This window comes from Temnothorax americanus, unplaced genomic scaffold (genome assembly GCF_048541705.1).
Source record: "Temnothorax americanus isolate GAGA-0224 unplaced genomic scaffold, ASM4854170v1 Scaffold2, whole genome shotgun sequence".
Classification (NCBI taxonomy): domain Eukaryota; kingdom Metazoa; phylum Arthropoda; class Insecta; order Hymenoptera; family Formicidae; genus Temnothorax; species Temnothorax americanus.
Genome location: NW_027509338.1, coordinates 7,700,910 through 7,720,464, shown reverse-complemented (window position 1 = coordinate 7,720,464; position 19,555 = coordinate 7,700,910). Strand labels below are relative to the sequence as shown.

At 37.4% G+C, this 19,555-nt stretch overlaps 2 protein-coding genes across 4 annotated transcripts in view; one reads left to right on the top strand and one right to left on the bottom strand.

Moving 5' to 3' along the window:
- Nucleotides 1-3,057: 3,057 nt before the first annotated feature.
- Nucleotides 3,058-19,429, bottom strand: LOC143897257 (luciferin 4-monooxygenase). 2 transcript variants are annotated; one of them, XM_077405757.1, is made up of 8 exons: nt 19,126-19,429; nt 13,060-13,148; nt 7,980-8,139; nt 7,042-7,249; nt 6,468-6,798; nt 5,842-6,136; nt 4,420-4,975; nt 3,058-3,850 (listed from the first exon to the last, which is right to left on the bottom strand). In XM_077405757.1, the coding sequence occupies exons 3-8, from the start codon at nt 8,082-8,084 to the stop codon at nt 3,732-3,734; spliced, it is 1,614 nt and encodes a 537-aa protein (XP_077261883.1). In that variant the 5' UTR covers nt 8,085-8,139; nt 13,060-13,148; nt 19,126-19,429; the 3' UTR covers nt 3,058-3,731. The 2 variants fall into 2 exon arrangements, with proteins under 2 accessions (XP_077261883.1, XP_077261882.1); XM_077405756.1 differs by lacking the exon at nt 13,060-13,148.
- Dip-lambda (Dpr-interacting protein lambda) overlaps nt 8,516-19,555 on the top strand; it is a 197,378-nt gene continuing 186,338 nt past the window's right edge. Inside the window, exons 1-2 of one of the 2 annotated variants that reach the window (XM_077405758.1) lie at nt 8,516-8,657; nt 8,831-8,956. The gene's annotated coding sequence lies outside the window, so the exon portion shown is untranslated. Of the gene's footprint in view, nt 8,957-19,555 lie in introns of both variants that reach the window. The other variant, XM_077405760.1, reaches the window with a different exon arrangement.

Here is a 19,555-nt window from a genome sequence, read left to right as displayed (position 1 = left end):
ATTATCTTATTATTCCGAGATCTACCAATGTCAAGTTTTTTGCATTAAATATTTTTTCATCTGCATTTCAATATTTTCTATGATCGTGATGGGTTACTTCCTCTTTCTATCTCACACAATTTTCTGATTTCGACACTTTTGTTAAAAAACATTTTTTACATTTTTAAAATTATGAAATGTTAACCAATACTTATTATATTCACTTAAATATTCTTTTTACAGAAATCAACATCATTTATGTAGTTGCATGCACAATTATTTTATATTTATGATTGAATATATTGAAACAGTTTTGTACATAGTCATAACGCGTGTGCCACTTCCGCGCGAAGTACAGCCCCTAACTCGGCTGCATATCTCCACGCCAGGAATTGGAGTGGATGGCGAACGTGGGTACAATAGTTCGCATTGTATTGGATCTAGCCGAGTGATAGGCCCCTCTCCCGATCTCCTCCTGCCTCTCCCTGCCTTTCCCCCTGCCTGGGAGTCTCACCATCCTCAACCCCTTCGTACCCACCCTCCTATCGTATCTCATTTTCTGAAGGCCCGGCGCGAGCGTGTATTGTACCGCTCGCTATGCCCAAATCTCGCTATCTATCGCCATTGCGGCCAACTGCGTCGCCTCTGCCGTTTTGTGCCCTTTCAGCCGTGCTTTGGTTTAAGTGCACCGCGGATCCGAACGATGCGCGAATGCATTCCTCGAGGGTGGACAATTCCTATCGCGCTTTGTCGATACTTATTTGTAACAAAAATGCCCTCGACAATCGATATCATTGCAAAATCTTAAATTGTAAATTGACAAGTTGAATTTTTTTCATAAAATATTATTAAATTAACAAAAGAATAGTATATTGCTATACTTACTACTACACCTACTAGGATAATAAGTGTCTGGATAAATTATTCACAATTTTGTTTTCTAAAATTGTTTCTATAAGTTCAAGGAAGAGAAGTACTCTGCACTATCAAAAACCGAGGTTTTATTTTGTTATCGTATATAGATATAATAGTTTTCAATGTCTCACGGGTGTCGCGGAGTATGTCTAAAAATGAGGTAATGAGGTAAATACCGATGAGGCACCTGAGAGGAATAATCGTTTGTACTGATTAACGTCGCGAACAACACGTCAAGCGTGTGCGGCGCACGAATCCAGACCATTGTGAATATCTGAATATCCGCGAGACACGCGAATTCCCATATCTGATTGCGCGCAGATAGACTCGGATCTCATTTCCTGAGTACATTCAAGTATTTCATATATGTACGCGCATGCTCGAGGCGAATGCGTTTACGTTTTATGCGACGTGATATTTTGTTATATTACAACCGGTGCCTCGTAACGATCACTTTTCCAATGTAAACACTTTTGTCGCGGTAAAACGATCGTCGTGTTTGCAATAAGTCAATTATTGAGTTTAAACAAGATGTAAATTTGCAGAGAAGTTGTAATCAGCCTTCGAAGGGAGTGTAAAGTAGACTTTTCGTACCGCATGCAAGTCCGCATTGCAGCTTCAGAGATATTCCTTCCCGAGCAAAAATAATTGTGGATTTTACCTTCCTAAAATCGGCGAATATGTGCGCACAGCGAAAATTCGTCGCTTAAACGAGACGGTAATCCAGCGTAAGAGTAAGCGGCGAGCAGTACGCTTTTGAAAATTCGTTCCATCAACGCTAATTTATCGTTGCCCTCAACCCCTGGCGAGCCCCTTTCCCGCCGAAATACGCAGATTTTAGTAGTCGAACCCGCGTGTATGTCACGGTGATCCCAATAACGGCATGCGCGCAGATAATTTGCTGCATTAGTATCGTACACTGTATACAGGATGGTTTCATATAATTAGGCACACAATTGGCCGTGGCAAACACGCGATTATGGATTATTCGTTCGGTGTGCAACGACACGCAAATACGAATATTCCAAATTACGAAACGGAAACGCGGGCACAACCCCCTTTTAGCATATAGCTTTTATGCGACTGCAGAGGTAGCTGTATACAAATAAAAAATTACAGTTTACTTATTTAGGATGCCGGTAATTATAACTATTTACACTTTCCTCAATTATAATTATTCTTAAATATTATTATCACCGGAATTATTCAGCACGATATAAAATTCTAGAAGGATGTTCATTTACTCTTAGAACTGTCTTTATAAATCTGTCCATCCCCATTGAATCTATCGACTAGGTATCGAAGCAGAGACTGCTACCGACTCGACGACACAACGGCCAATGAAATTTCACAAAGAGAAAGAGAGAGAGAGAGAGAGAGAGAGAGAGAGAGAGAGAGAGAGAGAGAGAAAGTTCCCTGAAAAATGGGATTACCGCGAAACTGTGTTCTCGTCGGGAAGAGGATAGGGAATTAAACGGCCTTCGAACGCGGGCCAAATAATTGATGCACGTCATTAGATTTGTCAGGCCAATCGTCGTAATTAAATCAACAGGAACGCAAGGCATGAACACGTACACATAACTGTCGACGGTTACATACGGGTACACGTGCACACCCCCTGCGCGCGTGTACATATACGTATCTTCGCGTACGACTATCTGATGGTATCTAGGGACCGTATAGGAGAGTCCACGGCGTAAAATTTAAATTTCTCCGTCACCGGACATCGATAATCGCGTTGATTCGTCGAAACCGCCGACAATTCATGCCGCACTTTTCCGGTAACGGTTAACTATTCTGGTGATTTCGGTTAAGTGACGCAGCCATTATCAATTATGATCAATTATCGCTCACTGAATGCATTTAGAATAGGTGACGAATAAGAGTCGAACAATTTTCCTTTTTCGAAATCAATCTACTTCTGCTAAAAAAATTCCGTGAGGGATGAGAATTTCATCTACGCAGGGTCGTCCAAAACTCATAACGCGTGACATGGTGAAGCTCAGCTAAATCCGTCTGAAAAATCATGGCTTAGATCAGAATTTTTGTATCGTATCATATCAAACTATGAAGGGCTTGCTGTAAAATGGAGCTGTCAATAGAGGGAAAATAACGGAAATTGATGCTGGTAATTTAACATGAAAGATTTCGAGATAAGCTGTCTTCATTTAAAATACCTATTATTTATTTAAAGAATTAATCGTAGATATTTTTCGAATTACTACAGAGATTCACTGGAAGGATTGATAAGAAACTCGACTCGTATCGTCGTAAAGGAAAAAAGAAGTAGAAGTGTAAGTTTAGGTATTGATGAAATATACAAGAACGCGCTCACGTTTCTCGTCGACGTGTGTAACGCAACAGGTTTCTTCGCTTATTTTCGTAGCGCTGCAAGTCGGGGCGCAAGAGTGATATCGTGTAATATAACTCAAAACACCCTCACGCTGTGCCGTCTCGTTACATTCGGGAGGATGGAACTGGTCCACCGAGCGCTCGTATATTTAATCGGTCACGGTTGTTCAACGGTTTATTCACGAATTAATCAACGTGACAACAAGGCTGAAATAAATTTGCGTTTCTGCAACGAAGAAATCCGCGGCGCTTAATCACTCTTCCTACGCAGTGAGAAGCTCGTTAACGCAGAAATATTTCTTGGTACACGCATCATGACACTTTTCTTGAGCGATTGCCAATTCGGTCTTGGCAATGTTAACAATATTACAATTTATGTACTTTGTTGATTTAATGCTTCTCTCGATCTTCATCAAGGAGGATTTATACTTGCGCTTATACGAGCGCAAATCCATCGATATGCGATTTCTATTATTTGAGTATTATTACAATTTAGAAATCATTGCTCGTAGTTCGCGGCGTAGAATTTTGCCGGCAGGATTCTTCGGTATGGCATCGACAAATTGCACTCCGCCGTACAGCCATTTTTGCGGTGACAGTTGCTCTGCAAGATAAATTGAATTGCTCGGTTAATGTATGTACAGGGTCGTTGCTCGGCTTGCGTTTACTATTAAAATGTCAAGACGGGGCGGAATATTTCCACGGTCTCTCGCTGCGGCATGTATTTAAATTACAGAGACAGCGGGGATAACTAACAATTTTGCTGATCACAGTATTTAACATTATCACAATGCAATGTCGCTAATAATGCCTTTAATAATGTAACGCAATGTTAAATGCTGCTATTATATCATGCGCTCATTTCTATGCACCGTGTTTTGCTCACACATTTAAAGTATGCGACAACGCATTTGTACCGAGTTATCCTTGCAAATAATTAATTAAATTTATAATTTTTGATTAAGAATCCATGTATTTTTTTATCTGCTTTGAAGTATCTTTGTTTCTTATTCACTGTGATGAAAAGTCAAACGAGTATGACTTATGAAAAAAACAAAACAGCGCGCACCTCTGTGTCCGAGATTTCTTTATAGTCAGAATTTTTAAATGAATGATGTCTTTATGAATCTTTGCGAGGGATGCCAAAGAATCTCAGGCTGAGTGATAACTTACTTTTAACGAGTTCCTGTAGGTCTTGGGCGGTGATCTTGGCGCCGGGTTGCTTCACTACGAAAGCCACGGGAACCTCCCCGCTACGTTCGTCAGGTTTGCCGGCAACCGCGGCGTCTTTTACTTCGGGATGCGATAATAGGACGGTCTCGATCTCCGACGGCGAAACTTGATAGCCTTTGTACTTGATCAGCTCCTTGACGCGGTCGATCACGTGCAGCTTGCTTTTGTCGTCGAAGTAGCCGATGTCGCCGGTGTGAAGCCATCCGTCCTGGTCAATGGTCTGCCTGGTCGCCTCGGGGTTGTTCCAGTAACCCAGCATCACTTGCTCACCCAGGTAACAGATCTCGCCCACCTGACCAGCCTCCAGCGTCTCTTGTGTCTCGAGATCAACCACCTTGCCGAGAAAACCGGGCATGAGCAATCCGGATCCTGGAATCTCGAACGCATCGTCGTCGTCGTCGCGCCCGCTTAAACCGCTCACTACCGACAACTCCGTCATGCCGTAGCCGTTGCGAACGCATTTCACGCCGATGCGAGTCTTCACCGCGGCTATGATCTGCGGAGAAAAAGAGGAGATAAGTTGCTTTGCATCTCACCATTGTTTTTGAATTAGTTGTCCCACCATTGAACTCTTAATTCAATTAGTCTAATTAATCAATGCAAAAAAATTAACATTAACAATTTGTAAAGTAATTATCTGAGGATGTCACACATTAATGTTATCTTATAGTATTATCTTTCGAAATCTGTCACAAAAAAGTTGATTTATTTAATTAATAAATTTAATAAATATATATTATAAGAAGAATTTTATTTTTAACTATTATTATACAAAAATAAAGTTTAGCAATATGAAATTTTGTTCAAAGAATTAAACGGGATTTTTTCTCTTGTTTTCAGTACTTCTTTTATCCGGCCGCAATTGTTTCTCAATCACGCGGGAAACAAAAGCAACGATATCCAACTAGAAAGCGGCATTCGGAGGACATTTAAGTTCAGAGGCGTGTTTGGTTTTCGAAACTTTAAGAGCCCTCCCCTCGCCCTGTCCGCCGATAAGAGATCAGTTTCGCATTTTCCGAAAGACTCGCGATTGCGAACTCGCGAGAGAGTGCGGTCTTTTATTTTCTTCTCCTCCTACTCCTCCTTAGCGAGACTCCGCGAACCGGTTAAACAAAAACGAACGCGATAAAGTTACTCCCCGGGCTGTGTCTAGTGAAAATGCGACGACTCTTCGAGACTTCCTCTCGCGGTCCTTCGTTCGATCCTCTCACCGTAGCCGCGCGGCATCGAGGACTCACTTCGGCACTTAGTCCCGCCGACGGCTGCTTTTCTTGCCGTGATAACTTGGCCGAGAAGGGCTCGGCAGGTAGGGAGGGGGAGGGGGGGAGACGACAAACTTCACGATGACAGAAGAAAACTTACGTCCTTCGCAACCGGCGCCGCTCCGCAGATGAGTTCTCTCACGCTGCGAAAGTCGTACTTCTCCACCAGCGGGTGTTTCGCCAGGAACGTCAGAATCGGCGGCACGAGCGGCAGATGGGTGATCCTGTGCTCCTGCACCAGGGTCAGGAAGAGCTTCGGCTCGAAGGCGGGCATCACGATCACGGTGCAGCTCGTATAAATACCGAGTATCGTCGTGCTCATCGCGTAGCCGTGATAAAACGGCAGCAGCATCAGTATTCTATCATTCTCTTTTATATCCAAGTACTCGGGCTTGCTGCGTTTTCAAATCATAATTAAATTACAAAATCAGATTCTTGACCGTCTTTTTTCAAGCGAGGAAATGGCACATTATCTTTTTGGACGATTGTACACGCACAGTGTTGCGATTCAATTATAAAGTTAAAATTAGTATTAACATATTACGGTTAAAGGTAGCTTGCAAAATGCTACTTTTGAAGTAATGGTATGGTGTTATATTTTGTGTTGAGTTTAAATATCTGCTGAGAAACTAAATGTTCATCGCATTTTTAATTAAATACAATATATATACACATCAGTTTTATCGCTTGAAAATATATTAACTAATGGATGTATGTAAAACTTACCTTATTTTCGTGAAAAGCGCCATTATATTTTTATGAGATAGCGTTACTCCTTTCGGCAACCCCGTGGTTCCGCTCGAACATAGAATAGTCAACGGATGCCGACTGGCGTCACCGATATCTGCGACTTTATATCTCATGTAGTCTACACTTGGTTCGTTATTTAAGATATTCGTCAACGTACGGACGTTTGCGGTGAGCGGTTGATCGTCCAATTCTATTAGTTCCACTTTCCAGGATAATTTTGGTAGCATTTTGACGAAAAGATTTTCGGTGCGCCGAGATACAAAAATAATGCGTGGCTTTGCAATACTTAATACGTGTTGGAATTCATCTAACAATAAACACTTAAAATCAATTGGCGTTTAAGCTGAGCAGATGTTGCATGGATAACTATATACTTACATTAGACTTTAGGTATATACTAAAAGTGAATTATAAAGTTACTTGTTGATATAACATAAATATCACTTTGGAAATCATTATTTCGTGATTACTTTTGCAAGAAAATTTAGACAATATGTACATATACATATATATGTATGCGTTAATATTAAATAGTGATTCTTTTACTTACAATCCGTATACATTGGATTGTACGGTGCTACTATAGCGCCGAGATAAAAGCTCGCGCAAGCTGGTATTAACCAATTCAATCGATTTTCAGATGCGATGCCAATTCTGTCCCCGATTTTTATCCCACATTTTTGTAAAAAGTTCGCAAACTTCACGCTTTTCTCGAGCAGTTCTCTATATGTCATTCGATTGCCGGTTGGTCCGTCTATCTATAAAGAAATAATATCTCTTTACAATTGTCGATACAAGATATTCTACAGAAAAAAAATATCCCGTTTATAATTTACTTCATGCGTTAAATGAGTATATCTTTTAAAACACACGGTATATGTATATTGTAAAAAAATTATATTCGAAATTTTTATACTAAAATTTAACTACAAATATATTTTGTTTAGTTTAAAAAATCGTAACTTTTAATAATATAGCTACAGAAAAACTACATCATTTTTTATAATTGTGAGATATATCCCAGGTAGCACACACACGGGATGACGTCTAAAGACGTCTTTTATTGACGTCATTAAGACACGTCATTTGACGTCACTTTGCAACCTGGAATGTATAATTGATTCAATATCGCCGCGCTCTTTTTTCAACGACGAATATTATTATTATAAAAAAAAAACTTTCAAGTTTTTAGTACTTGGAGCTTAAAAGGGAATTAACATAAAAATTCGACGTGAACAGGTTAGGTTTAGGTCGAGGACCAATCGTTATAAGCGATGCATAATGCGACAGGAAAAATTCAGAGATTAGAATTCGTGAATTTCACCTCCGGCTAGCGCCGATGCATGGAGTTACAAAAAAACTTTCGTTGTTTTGGCACGCTCCGTTATTACATCGCCAAATTTCGCAGGCGATCGGCCCGTAAATTGGCAATCGCTACCACGCGTTTCGTAATCACGGTATGTATGTATGTATGTACAATATACATACTGCATAAACACGATCGCCATTCTGGCGCAACTTGTCGAGTATGACTTCTCCCACAGATACGTTCGGCGTTGGCTGTTCCAGACGACGTTCGTATATCTTCCCCATCTTTGCAACAATGTAGAATTCGTTTGACAAGCGATGATGTCTCTCTACCAGTTACCTAAAAAAAAAAGGTAAATATTTATTAAAAAAAATTTAAATTTAACTGTAATTCCTACAGTTCTTAAATTGAAAAATAAGAGCACTATAATTTTAAATTAATGTATAATTAATATTAAAAATGTAATATTAATATTAAAAATGTAATTAAAAGATTAATTGTGTAAAGACCTTCATGGATTGTTCATTTAAAATTTCGATTGAAGCTAAATCGATTATGAATATTTCATGAAAATTAATACAATCTAGATTCTTTGTTAAAGTAAAAGCTGAATAACAAAATTAATTATTCATTTCCATTGCATAAATTTATTCGTTTTTAGCGAATCGAACGATTATCGTCAGCGCGCCAAGTTACGATCGATAATACGGGAAGATTACCGCGAGAGGCGCGAGATCGCGCCACGGTCGCGCGCTTCGCTCGGCGGCGACGGCGACTCGGCGGGCTCGTCGGTGAACGACGCCGTTTGATTTCGCGGCTCGAATTTTTGGAGAATATTCGCAAATTGGCGTTAACAGGTATCTAATCTTACATTGAACGTCTTTTTCATTATCTATTACATCCTCCTGGCGTAAAAGCGCACGTCTCGCGCGCCGATTTCGATTGGATTGGCGCGGATCACGGTTTCATGGAAAATCGCTGCTCTCGCGTCGCCATCATTATCACGGTTTCGTTTTGCGTTTCTTTCCAGAATCCGGATATTGAGACGAGACGAAAGCGGCCCGGATACGAGAACGGGGAATTATCTACGCGGAGATGAGAAAACGGAAGGACGGGGGGGGGGGACGAGATAACCGGGATGGGGATTGCCGCTGCGGTGAGTTATGAAGCGATACTTATTCGATATTATATTTATTGATACACTTGTTACGCCGCGCCGCGCCACGCCGTTGTTGTAAGTGGCACTGAGATTTCGTGACCACACAACTTCGCTTGAGCGCGATTATGGGCGTGCAGGGCGTGCAATATACTTATTTGAATGTGCTGGCGTCACGACAAAACCGGGAAAAATGCTATCTCGGAATTTTATAGTAAACGCAATTATAAAAGTTTATGAAGACCGTGCATGAAAATATATGTCTCATTTCCATATCATACTTCTAATTTTATATTTCAATTGTATACGTTCTCACAAACGAATATCTACTAAAATTACAAATTATTTTCTGTATATAATTTTATGTATGTCCCCCCCAATCTTTCTAAATAATTTTTTAAATCTTAAACTGAAGTACTTTTTAAAATTTTAAATAATTAGATTTGCCTTTTACAAGATGTTACATCAGAATAAATTTATTAATAATTAGCTTTTTAATAACAGTGCTTGGATTAATTGCAATATATATATATATATATATATATATATATATATATATATAACTAAGAACGAATATAAATTAATTAAAACGATTAAAGATATAATACAATATATTTTTTGAGAATTAAACAAAATTTAATATCAGCATTGAAACAATATTATACATTACGCGATTGAGGGAGCGACGTCATAAAAGTCCGGCGAACGTTCTATTTCCATTAGAATGTATGGCATGGTGTTCCTCCGGCATTCAGCTGGATGTCCTTGGATATACAGGGCGGAGGGATAGATGGGAATGCGTTCTCCCCGGGGTTTATACGTAGGAGGGGGATGCGGAGGCGTGCCATGAGTTCCACGCTGTGGCCATAATCGTGAGGAAAAAGTACGGGAAATTCTTAAATACCATCTCGTTCAAGTTTCTCTGTTTCCTACGACGTTCCAAGATACAATATTATTTTTTGTGCCTCGGCAAGCTCTTGTACCTCCTCTGATAATTCATCCGCGCACGACATAGCTAGAGATGCGCGATGGTATAGCGATTGAATAAGGATGAATGTCGCTTTCACACACAACACGTGCGTGATTTACATAAATTAAAATTTTCACTAGTAAAACTGTGCTTACTGCGAAATTAAAATTAGAATGTGGACTAAGTCCACGTAAGTTATAAAATTTACTTTGTATATGATTTTATGTTAAAAATGAAACAAATTATGAATTTAGTTCTAAATGGCTCGTATATACAATGTCTTAAAATTAATTATTTTATTTCCATTTTTTACAAATTTTACAAACAGATAAATAAGAATATATAATTGCTGTTTACTTTAATCCAAGATTTTTATACAATTAAGCTTGGAATATTATATGCTTAATAAATGTCTAAATTGCAAATTTTTCTAGTTTTCTATTAGTTTTGCGAATTTTTTCTCTCTCAATCGCATTTTTTATTACTATTGATCAAAGTTTCCTTTGAAATTACAGCAACTTCTTGGCGTACATTGTTTTTCTTAAAGAGAAGATTTATATCAATAACTTAGCAATTCTAGAGGGTTTAAAAAATAATGTACGCGCGAAGAAAATGTTGTGACGTTAGCTGAAGAAAATTTGATCACAGTAATGTGCTTGAGAGAATTTGCGAGCACAGTTTAGATACAATTATTTATTAAAATAATATTCCTTACGATTGGGTCAAAATTTATATTAAGATTGAAGTAAATAGGAGCAATTTATAAATTGTATTTTTATTTATTGATTCAGAATTAATGAGCAAGAAAAATGGAGCAATTAAGTTTGCGACATTTTGTAAAATGCTGTGGTTAAGGGCACTTTAAGTTTTGCTAGGCACTTTTTGAACTTGTAAGTAAGTACTTTTCAATCTAATATCTTAAAAATTCTTGCGCTGAAAGAAAATTACGATCTTTAGCAAGAATCTGCTCTTTAAACAACATTAATTTGCAATTGACTTTCACTGAACTTTAACTTCTGATTTCGTCGGGAGATCTCTGACTTTCGTATGTACACTGAAAAATAAATAAATAGATGAAATGAATGAAAGAGGAAGAATAGCACGCACCATGGTATGACTAGATTGCGAGCAAACCGACTTTCGGCGTTCCCCGCGGCATATCCACCGTATCCGCGGGAATGCATGCGACGGTGTGCATCCGGTATCCAGCCGCTCGTCTTCGGGTATTCGCGCGAAGGGGTCAGGGAGAAAGGGGACGACTACGGGCGGGGATGCGTTCTCGGGAATCGCTGAAGTGCTGGGGAATCGCTCTTCGGGGTTAGTCTAGTCGTCGACGTCGTGGACTAGGTCCCGTGGGAGGTCCTAGAGGGATGTTAAGGAAGCTTTGGGACGCTACACGGAGGAGGGGGTGGGTGGTCGAGGGCGCGTGCCACTCTGATTGTAGCGGCCATACTAGGACACTGGAGCCACATACCTACAATTCTTGGCCTCATGCGACATGCCTAGACACCCCGAGAATACTTACGATCTCCCGATGAGGTTGAAGAGATTGAATACGAGAATGAGAGAGAATCCTATATACTACGTGAGAATCTCTGTTACTTTTCGTTCCTCTCGTCACACACGCATCGTAATTATATTTAAAAAAAAACTTGCGGCAAATTTCATACGGTCTTATATCAGTTTATATCTTTCTGCGTTTTTCTTCTTGAGTTTATTTCTGAACCCAAGTGAAACTGAAACATAATCTGCCCGATCTCTGTAAGCTAATTATAATAATGCGCACGTCGGACTACGATGGTTAGTTTTTAACTTTAATCTCTTTAAATCCATTTTTTCTGTGAGATAAAACATAAATTAGTTGGCTTTAAGAATACTTTCATTCGTAAAGTAAGAAAAAGAACAGAGTATTGTGATTCTTAATGCAACTACTAAGGTAGTGACATATATCAAAAAGTTATAATAAGTTCAAGTATGTACCTCGTAATTTTGTCTGGAGAAGAAGTTGATTTTAAACTCATGAATACCGCGTTTTGTTATATTTTCAATAACATGGTATATAACGTGATTTACTTTAAAATCTTATTCAAAACATATCATCATGTAGTTAAATAAGCTCAGAAAATTTTACATGGAAAGTCGATTGAAGAGTCGGAGAGTCGCGGTGAATTTTTCTATCGAAAATATCCGGATGCTCAGCGTAAATCCCTCTCAAAAATGACACGCCGATAATATAAGAACAATCATCCCGATCTTCTCGTCGAGCGAATTCTCGTGAAATCTTACCGGCGTGAAAGTGTCTCGCGATTAATCGAGACGTAATAGATGCGACGAGCGCAAAACGGGGTGAGGTCCGTCTGAGCGACTGCCGATATCATTTCGGGATTCCTCATTAGAACACACTCGACTTCCGCCAGAAGCAGCGCGCGCCGTCGCTCTCCAGAATCGAGCGATTTCGCAGGCTGCTGCTTGCCGCGTTGAACGTAAGGCCGCGACTTAACGGAATTAACGACAGGCTACGCGCTCGGAGGACGCTTTGAGGGGCTTGAGGGCGGCCGCGAGCGAGCGGCAGGGCTGCGGGGGGCGGCCCGGGGGTGGATTTTGATAACATGTGACTTTATCTGGAATTCCCCGGCGCGCAGGTAGTCTGTTTACTTAAGATAATGGCGAGGCGGAGTGCTTGGGCGTGGATAGAAGCTTGGCGGAGCGGAGGCAAAGGGATATTTCACCAGGCAATGTTGAGTCTCCGCGAGCGAGCGAGCGAGCGAGCGAACGGGTAAGACCGGAGGTATAAGAGCAGAGAGGAACGGGGATGGAAGGATGAAAGGGGATGAAGTTGAAGGTTGGAAGCGCGGGGGGATGAAGAGGGACGGCACACGCTCGAGGTGGCGAAGAGGCGTAAGGGTGCTAGAGCGGAGGGACAGGAGGGACGGGGGGCTGACGGCGAGCGAGATTCTCTCTCGGTGAGGCTACAAGAACTTCATTTTCCGAGCCATTACGCCCCGTACCACTGCGACCGTCCTGGAAACCCCCTTTACCCCCTTAAATTAATTTATATCGAAATTTTAAATGACACTCATCGGCCCGAGCAATAAATAACGTCGCCGCGACCGCCTGCGGGGTTGCGAGCTACCTTCCCTCTTCCACATCGTTTTCCGTGTCCTCGATCTTTGTCGTTTTTTTTTCAACGAGAATCGCCGTCACGTTGGTAGATCCTTCTGTCTGCAAAATTCACCGGCGAAATAGCGTGAAGATGTATCATGAAAAATCTTGGTTACGACGCACTTGAAACTCATGTCAACCATCCCCGGACATAGCTTACATGCGAACTAGCTGCACTGAAGTGAGTCTAGATTATATTAGTCAGAACACTACATCGCTTTTTTTAGTTTTTCGTCGTAATAAATTATTTATACTTGTTTTAGAAAGTGTTGTGTTACTTTTACTTCAAAAATATAGCAGTGTAATATGTGTGTGTGTGTGTGTGTGTGTGTGAAAAACTTTAGGAACATCGTTCGTTGATCAAACAGAATCTATCTTACATTTCAAAATCATTTTCTCAATATCTTTATGTTCTTTTTGGTTAAAGTTCAACATAAAAATGGGTACTCATTTATAGAAATATTGCATAAATTACAACGTAAACCGTAGGTGTATATGCAAAATTTTCTCAAATAAATACTAAAAAAATTATTCTTTTTTTTTATCAGAATTTATTTTATAAGTCACAAAAATTAATAGTTTTAACGAAAGATGTGAATTTACGAAATAATATCTTGCTATATATACGTTTTACTCGAAATTTTATAGAAAAAAATTAAGTTACACAGGGCTTGCAACTGATTTTACTCGCTACAAATTAAAAGCAGCACATATCACCGTTTTACGCAAGTCGTTTGACCGTCGATAAAACACGATTACGTTCCGCGTCGAAATCGCTGGGACGCGAAATGTCGTCGGAACCGCGAGAGAGTATAGTACAGGCAAAGTGCTCGTTCGGGCGTGCGGAAAATCGGCGATAACTCGGCAGTACTTTGCGCTGACACTACGACATATTATAATGGGCTCCTTTTATAATAATCGCAGTGACGTTTTGCACAATTGGTTCTTCTGCAGAACCAGTTTGCGTGCAGAAACGTTACGCGCGCTCTACCGCTTTCCGGCTCGTCTAGTTTTGTTAACGCGGAATTTAGTTCGAAAACCACAACTGGGATCATTATTTCTAACATGGAATCGTAACGCGGTATGATTTTTCGTCTGAAGAAATGCCGTTCCAGTAGTGCTGCAAAAGGCACGACAACGTGAGCTTTAGCTTTCATTTTATAACATTTGAAGACATGGTACGAGGAAAGAATTATTTATAAGAATAAATCGCATCATGAGAAATTATTTTTTTGAATAGCGCGCGACTTTTTCGACTTATTTCGTGGTAATAATGCAATGTCATGTTAATAACAAATCTGAAATTATCCGGGTATTAAATAATAATAATAAGTAACATTCGTATAACTTTCTTGATATTCTGCAACTATATTACGTGATCGTTGATTTTTTGCAACACCATTTACATTCATGAGCTAAGAGCTACTCTGTACTAGATTTTGCATAATATCGTTAAATTTTCGTTACCAAGTCATTTTTTCCGTCAGATATTAATAATAATTCCGCGGTGAAAAATATCGTCTCGCCGGCGATGTAATATCATCGATTTGCATTGTCACGTACCAACTCGATCGATTTCTCGCGGAGATTCGCAAATGTTTGAAGAGGTCCACGCGATTTTCTGTCGCCGACGTTAACAATCCGCTTTACTTTGGCACGATTGCGTTTACCTGTCCGATGTTTGCGCATAATTATCTTTTACGAACGGCGAAGAGCGATGAGATCGCTTTGGATGCTCAGATGATTGAGAAAGCGTTAATGATGCAAAATATTGACTGCGTTTGATAGTTTGATATTTGAGGTATTAGAATGCACTACATATAGATTAGTTGTAGGGGTTGTAGGCCTTGTAGTTATAAACGCAGAAAAACAATCTGGGCAACTAGCTTGAAAATATATTCATTACTTTCCAGATTCATAACGTAAAAGTTGAAATCTTAAATGATTTTTAATGAGATCGATGATAACAATCATTTAATATGAGATCTATGATTAATACGATAAGATTTTATCGATTAAGACATAAACTCTTATTACAAACCGAACAGGTATATATATAATGCACACATAATATTTAACATATAATGTATATTTGCTTGGTAATCACCTGAAAATATCAGTCTGTATGTAATAACCACTCTATGTAATTAAATTATGCAATGTATTTTGTATATTTTGGCCAGTAAAGCTCAAGTTAAGAGGTTCAACGGAAAACAAGTACATAATTTATAGGCACTAGAGCAAGAACAATATAATTGTGCAATTAATTAACCGGTACATTTATTTTCGGTATGTATGTCATGTCTTTTTACCGCAAAAAGTTTTACCACGTTTTCGAGACTCATATCTGTTTCTACGAACTATCGAAAATTTTTATTCTTCGTCGAAAAGCCGAACACAAGATCGTGTTCGTAAAGTTTGATCAAGGGATATTTTCGATCTGTCTTCCACGCGATTACTCGGAGAACGCAAGCGCGCGACATGATGTTCGAAAATTATGACTGAAAGCGAGAAGTGTTTTTCGAGTAGGAAATCGTTGCATTTATGCGAAGTGCATTCTAGCGAGATGGGAGAATCTTGTCAGATGAAATTTTGTAATCGCATTATGGGAGTGCTCGTCCGTTCTCGCTCCGAGGCGTACGTCGACAATGCGACGTTTTCAGAGTCGATAATTACATCGTGCTTTTATTCCGATGAATAATGTTCGTTGCGAAATAATTAGAAAAATATCAATGTACTCGGCTTGCGTATTCTTGGTGAAACAGTGATGGATACGTATCCCTGTCTATTTTGCGAAACGCATTTAATTTTCTGAGATATTAATTGATATTCACGCTTTTTTATATGATGCATATTAGTATTTATTGAAATAATAGTGATTAAGAAGTGAATGCAGCATTCGATGACGGATTCTTGTGGGTGATTCGAGTCATAATAAATTTACGAAAACTATGAATCGCATCTCAATGAAACGCATATCTAAATTATTAGTGTTGAATCTCGATTTGAGCAAAACCACAAAAACTATGTCTCTTTCAAATAAAGTAATTCAGTTGAATTTAGAACCAACCAGAAGGAAAAGCGAATAAAAATAATTTGGTAATATTTGCAGAAACAAATGCGTACTATCAATTCTAAGTATATATAGTTTTTTTTTTAATAACAAAGTGCTATACCTACGAGAATAGATTCACGAATGTTTTCGTAATTGAAAATTAATATGAATAACAAACCAAGTTAGAAGAAAATGTCATTTACGGTCTGAGCTGGAGCTTGGTAGCCTAATAATATTTTCTGTGTGTATTTAATGCACATATTTCCATTCTGGTAAACTATGCGCCGATTATTTATTTGTCGGTCTTAAAACATAGCTTCCGTTGGAACGGCAAAATCTCTTCTCCCTAATTAAATTGATAATTGATTTAACTTTGATGCTCATAAGCATCCTACTTAAATCACTGCAAAGAATTTATTGCGAAAAATATTACCTCAGTCAGGGTTCAAACCTGGGACCTCTCCCAATCCGTACATGCTTCAGTCGAATTGGTAAGATTACCCGTCGCGGATTGAGGAACGTTCCAGATTCGAACCCTGACTGAGGTGATATTTTACGCAATAAATTCTTTGCAGTGATTTAAGTAGGATGCTTATGAGCATCAAAGTTAAATTGATTATCGATTTAATTAGAAGGAGGGGATTTTATTGTTTCAACGGAAGCTGTGTTTTAAGATCGACAAATAATCGGCGCGCAATTTACCAGGTTGAAAATATGTGTATATTAAAAACACACCAGAAAATATTATCAGGCTATCGAGATCCAGCTCCATAAGTGGCATTTTCTTTTAATTTGATTTGTATATCATGATAGTCATGTTACTTTTAATATTTAATATGAATAATTTATCGATATCACATCGGACAATCGAAAAGTAATAATGCTCGTATTTTCTATACGATTTTCTACGATTTCTTATACATGAAATATAAACTTGTATAAAATTTCAATGTCATGAGACTTTAAGAAATTAAAGGTTTTATATTTTATGTTACTCTATTTTATTCTACTTTATATTGTAATTTTTTAATTACAATATTTTTAAACCTTAATCTTAAAATTTGATTAGATAGGAAATGTCATGTCTCTTTGATTTCGAGAAAAAAAAAGGATTTATTATCATGTGATGCAATTTATTGCGCCAAACAGCACAAATATAAACAAAATACAAAGAGTTTCATTGTGTTAAAGATAATGTAAGGAAAATTATTTGACTGTTATATTAATCTTTTTTCTGAATTCTATATTTTGTTTTATACATTTACGCCATTATAGCGCATTTTTATTATCTATTCACTATAAATAAACATTTTTGTGCAATATACAATATACTCGATAAGAATACAAGTTTATAATAAATTTTCTGCTAACGAAATGTTATCAAAAAGTAAAAAATTTTTTCAATTTTAGTAAAAAAAATATGCAATAAAGAAAATTTGAGTTTTAAAAAAATATAGGAAAATGTGATTTATCTTCATATAGGTATGTATTTCACGATAAAGCTATCTGACCATTGATTATAGTTACTACATAGTTACGATTTACGATTTACGATATAGGATGATTTTATGAGATATAGAATATTTCTGACTTCAATATTACATGTTTGCAAGTTTTTATCAAACTGATAACAAGTTATCTCTGTTGAAATTCTATTAAATCTATTTAAAGAATTTATATATAGGTAAAAAACGCAAAAAAGAGAGGAAGAGAGGAAGGTAATGCTATTAAAAAACAACTAAGTATAAGAAATAAAACTTGAAATTTGAAAACAGAGAAACGATATATAAATTTATTTAAATTTTTATATGTTATCTTGATTTTAATAAGAAACAAGAAATCATGAGGTTTGTTACGTATTATTGTTGTTTAAAGTATAAAATGTGACGTACGATATAAAATTTTATCTTTTTTGAAATGTGTTTTCAAAGAAGTCAGGCTTTCTATTTAATCTTCTTAAGAGTAACAAAAATGTGACGGGATTTTTTTTTATTTTTAAACCTTCAGCAAAGAAAAACTAAAAAAAAAAAAAAATACTTAATGGAAGTTTGTCGTAAGAATTATACGTTATGTAAAATTCTTTAATTATGTGTAAAAAGTAATAAATAAACTTTAATATGATTTATCGTCAAATTTTATATTTTGAACTTAGAAGTTATAGAACTTTAAATGTATCATGATTCAAAAGTTGCATTAAAAAATTTATATATTTCGAAATCATAATTACGGAATCCTGCCTTGAAACTTTACTAATATCTATGCCTTAAATAATATTAATTTGTCAACCGATTAAAATAGATTTATTCGCTTTGTGACGCTTTGCTGCTGAACAATAGAATGAATAGATCTATTTTTTTCTGAGTCATGGCCATGCGTTACACGCTTAATGTAAACACAGATATACATTTATAAACAATGATTTATAAATAAACATAAATGTAAAACTGTAACCACGATGAAAGGAGATTAGAATGCTTAATGATGCTTAGTTTAGGCATGACTCGGACGATTTATGTTAAGCATAAGTATGGAAAATTTTGAAATAACAACAAATATTCGCGTATTTTCTGTGTATTTAGACAAAATAATTTCTTAATCAATAAAATAAAATAAAATATGCTAGTAAAATTTGGTCAAACATGTTGGAAAGTCTTTTTGTTCTATTATAGCAGAAAGGCTACATTATTATTGCTCTGTAGCAATAGTGAACATCAAAATAAGACATGTTTTAAATCATTGATGTTCACGTGATTATGATGTGTTTAATTATTTATAAAATGCTTCTATTTTATAAATATGTAATTTGTTGTATTTCATAAATGTTTTGTTTGCTGCAATTTGCTTTCATTTGTTGTACTCTGGTAGATAATGTCTGGATATTTTACATTTGCATAAACTTTTTTTGTTTCATGGTATAAATTTATTATTATAAAATTATTTCTGTATAAAAATGAAATAATAATTAGCGTAGGATTTTCTTACCAGTTGCTGGGCTCTTGCTAGTCGTGAAGGTCAGGCGAATTCTCTTTTTTTATACAACAGTACAAATTTATCGCTTGAGCGGGTTGATTGATATCGAAATGGTTAGGTTAGGTTTTATCACACAGCTCTTTTTATCACAAACTTGAGCGTACAAAGTATTAATGTAGTTATGACTAAAAAATATTAAATAAGAATAACGCAGCGCTTCATCGAGAGATTGTGTGACAGACTAGCGTTGTGTCTTTTGTGAGCAGACGCACTGAAAGCGAGTGTCGCGCGCTGTGAGATTATCTCATACTATTCGTCAGGGTCAATTGTCGCATACTTTATATCGTGTATCCGGTTGTCGCGCTGGTGGGAGAAACTCACTCCACTCGAATCAGAAATTATCGCATCAAACTTTGAAATATAAATATCTTTTTTTTATGTA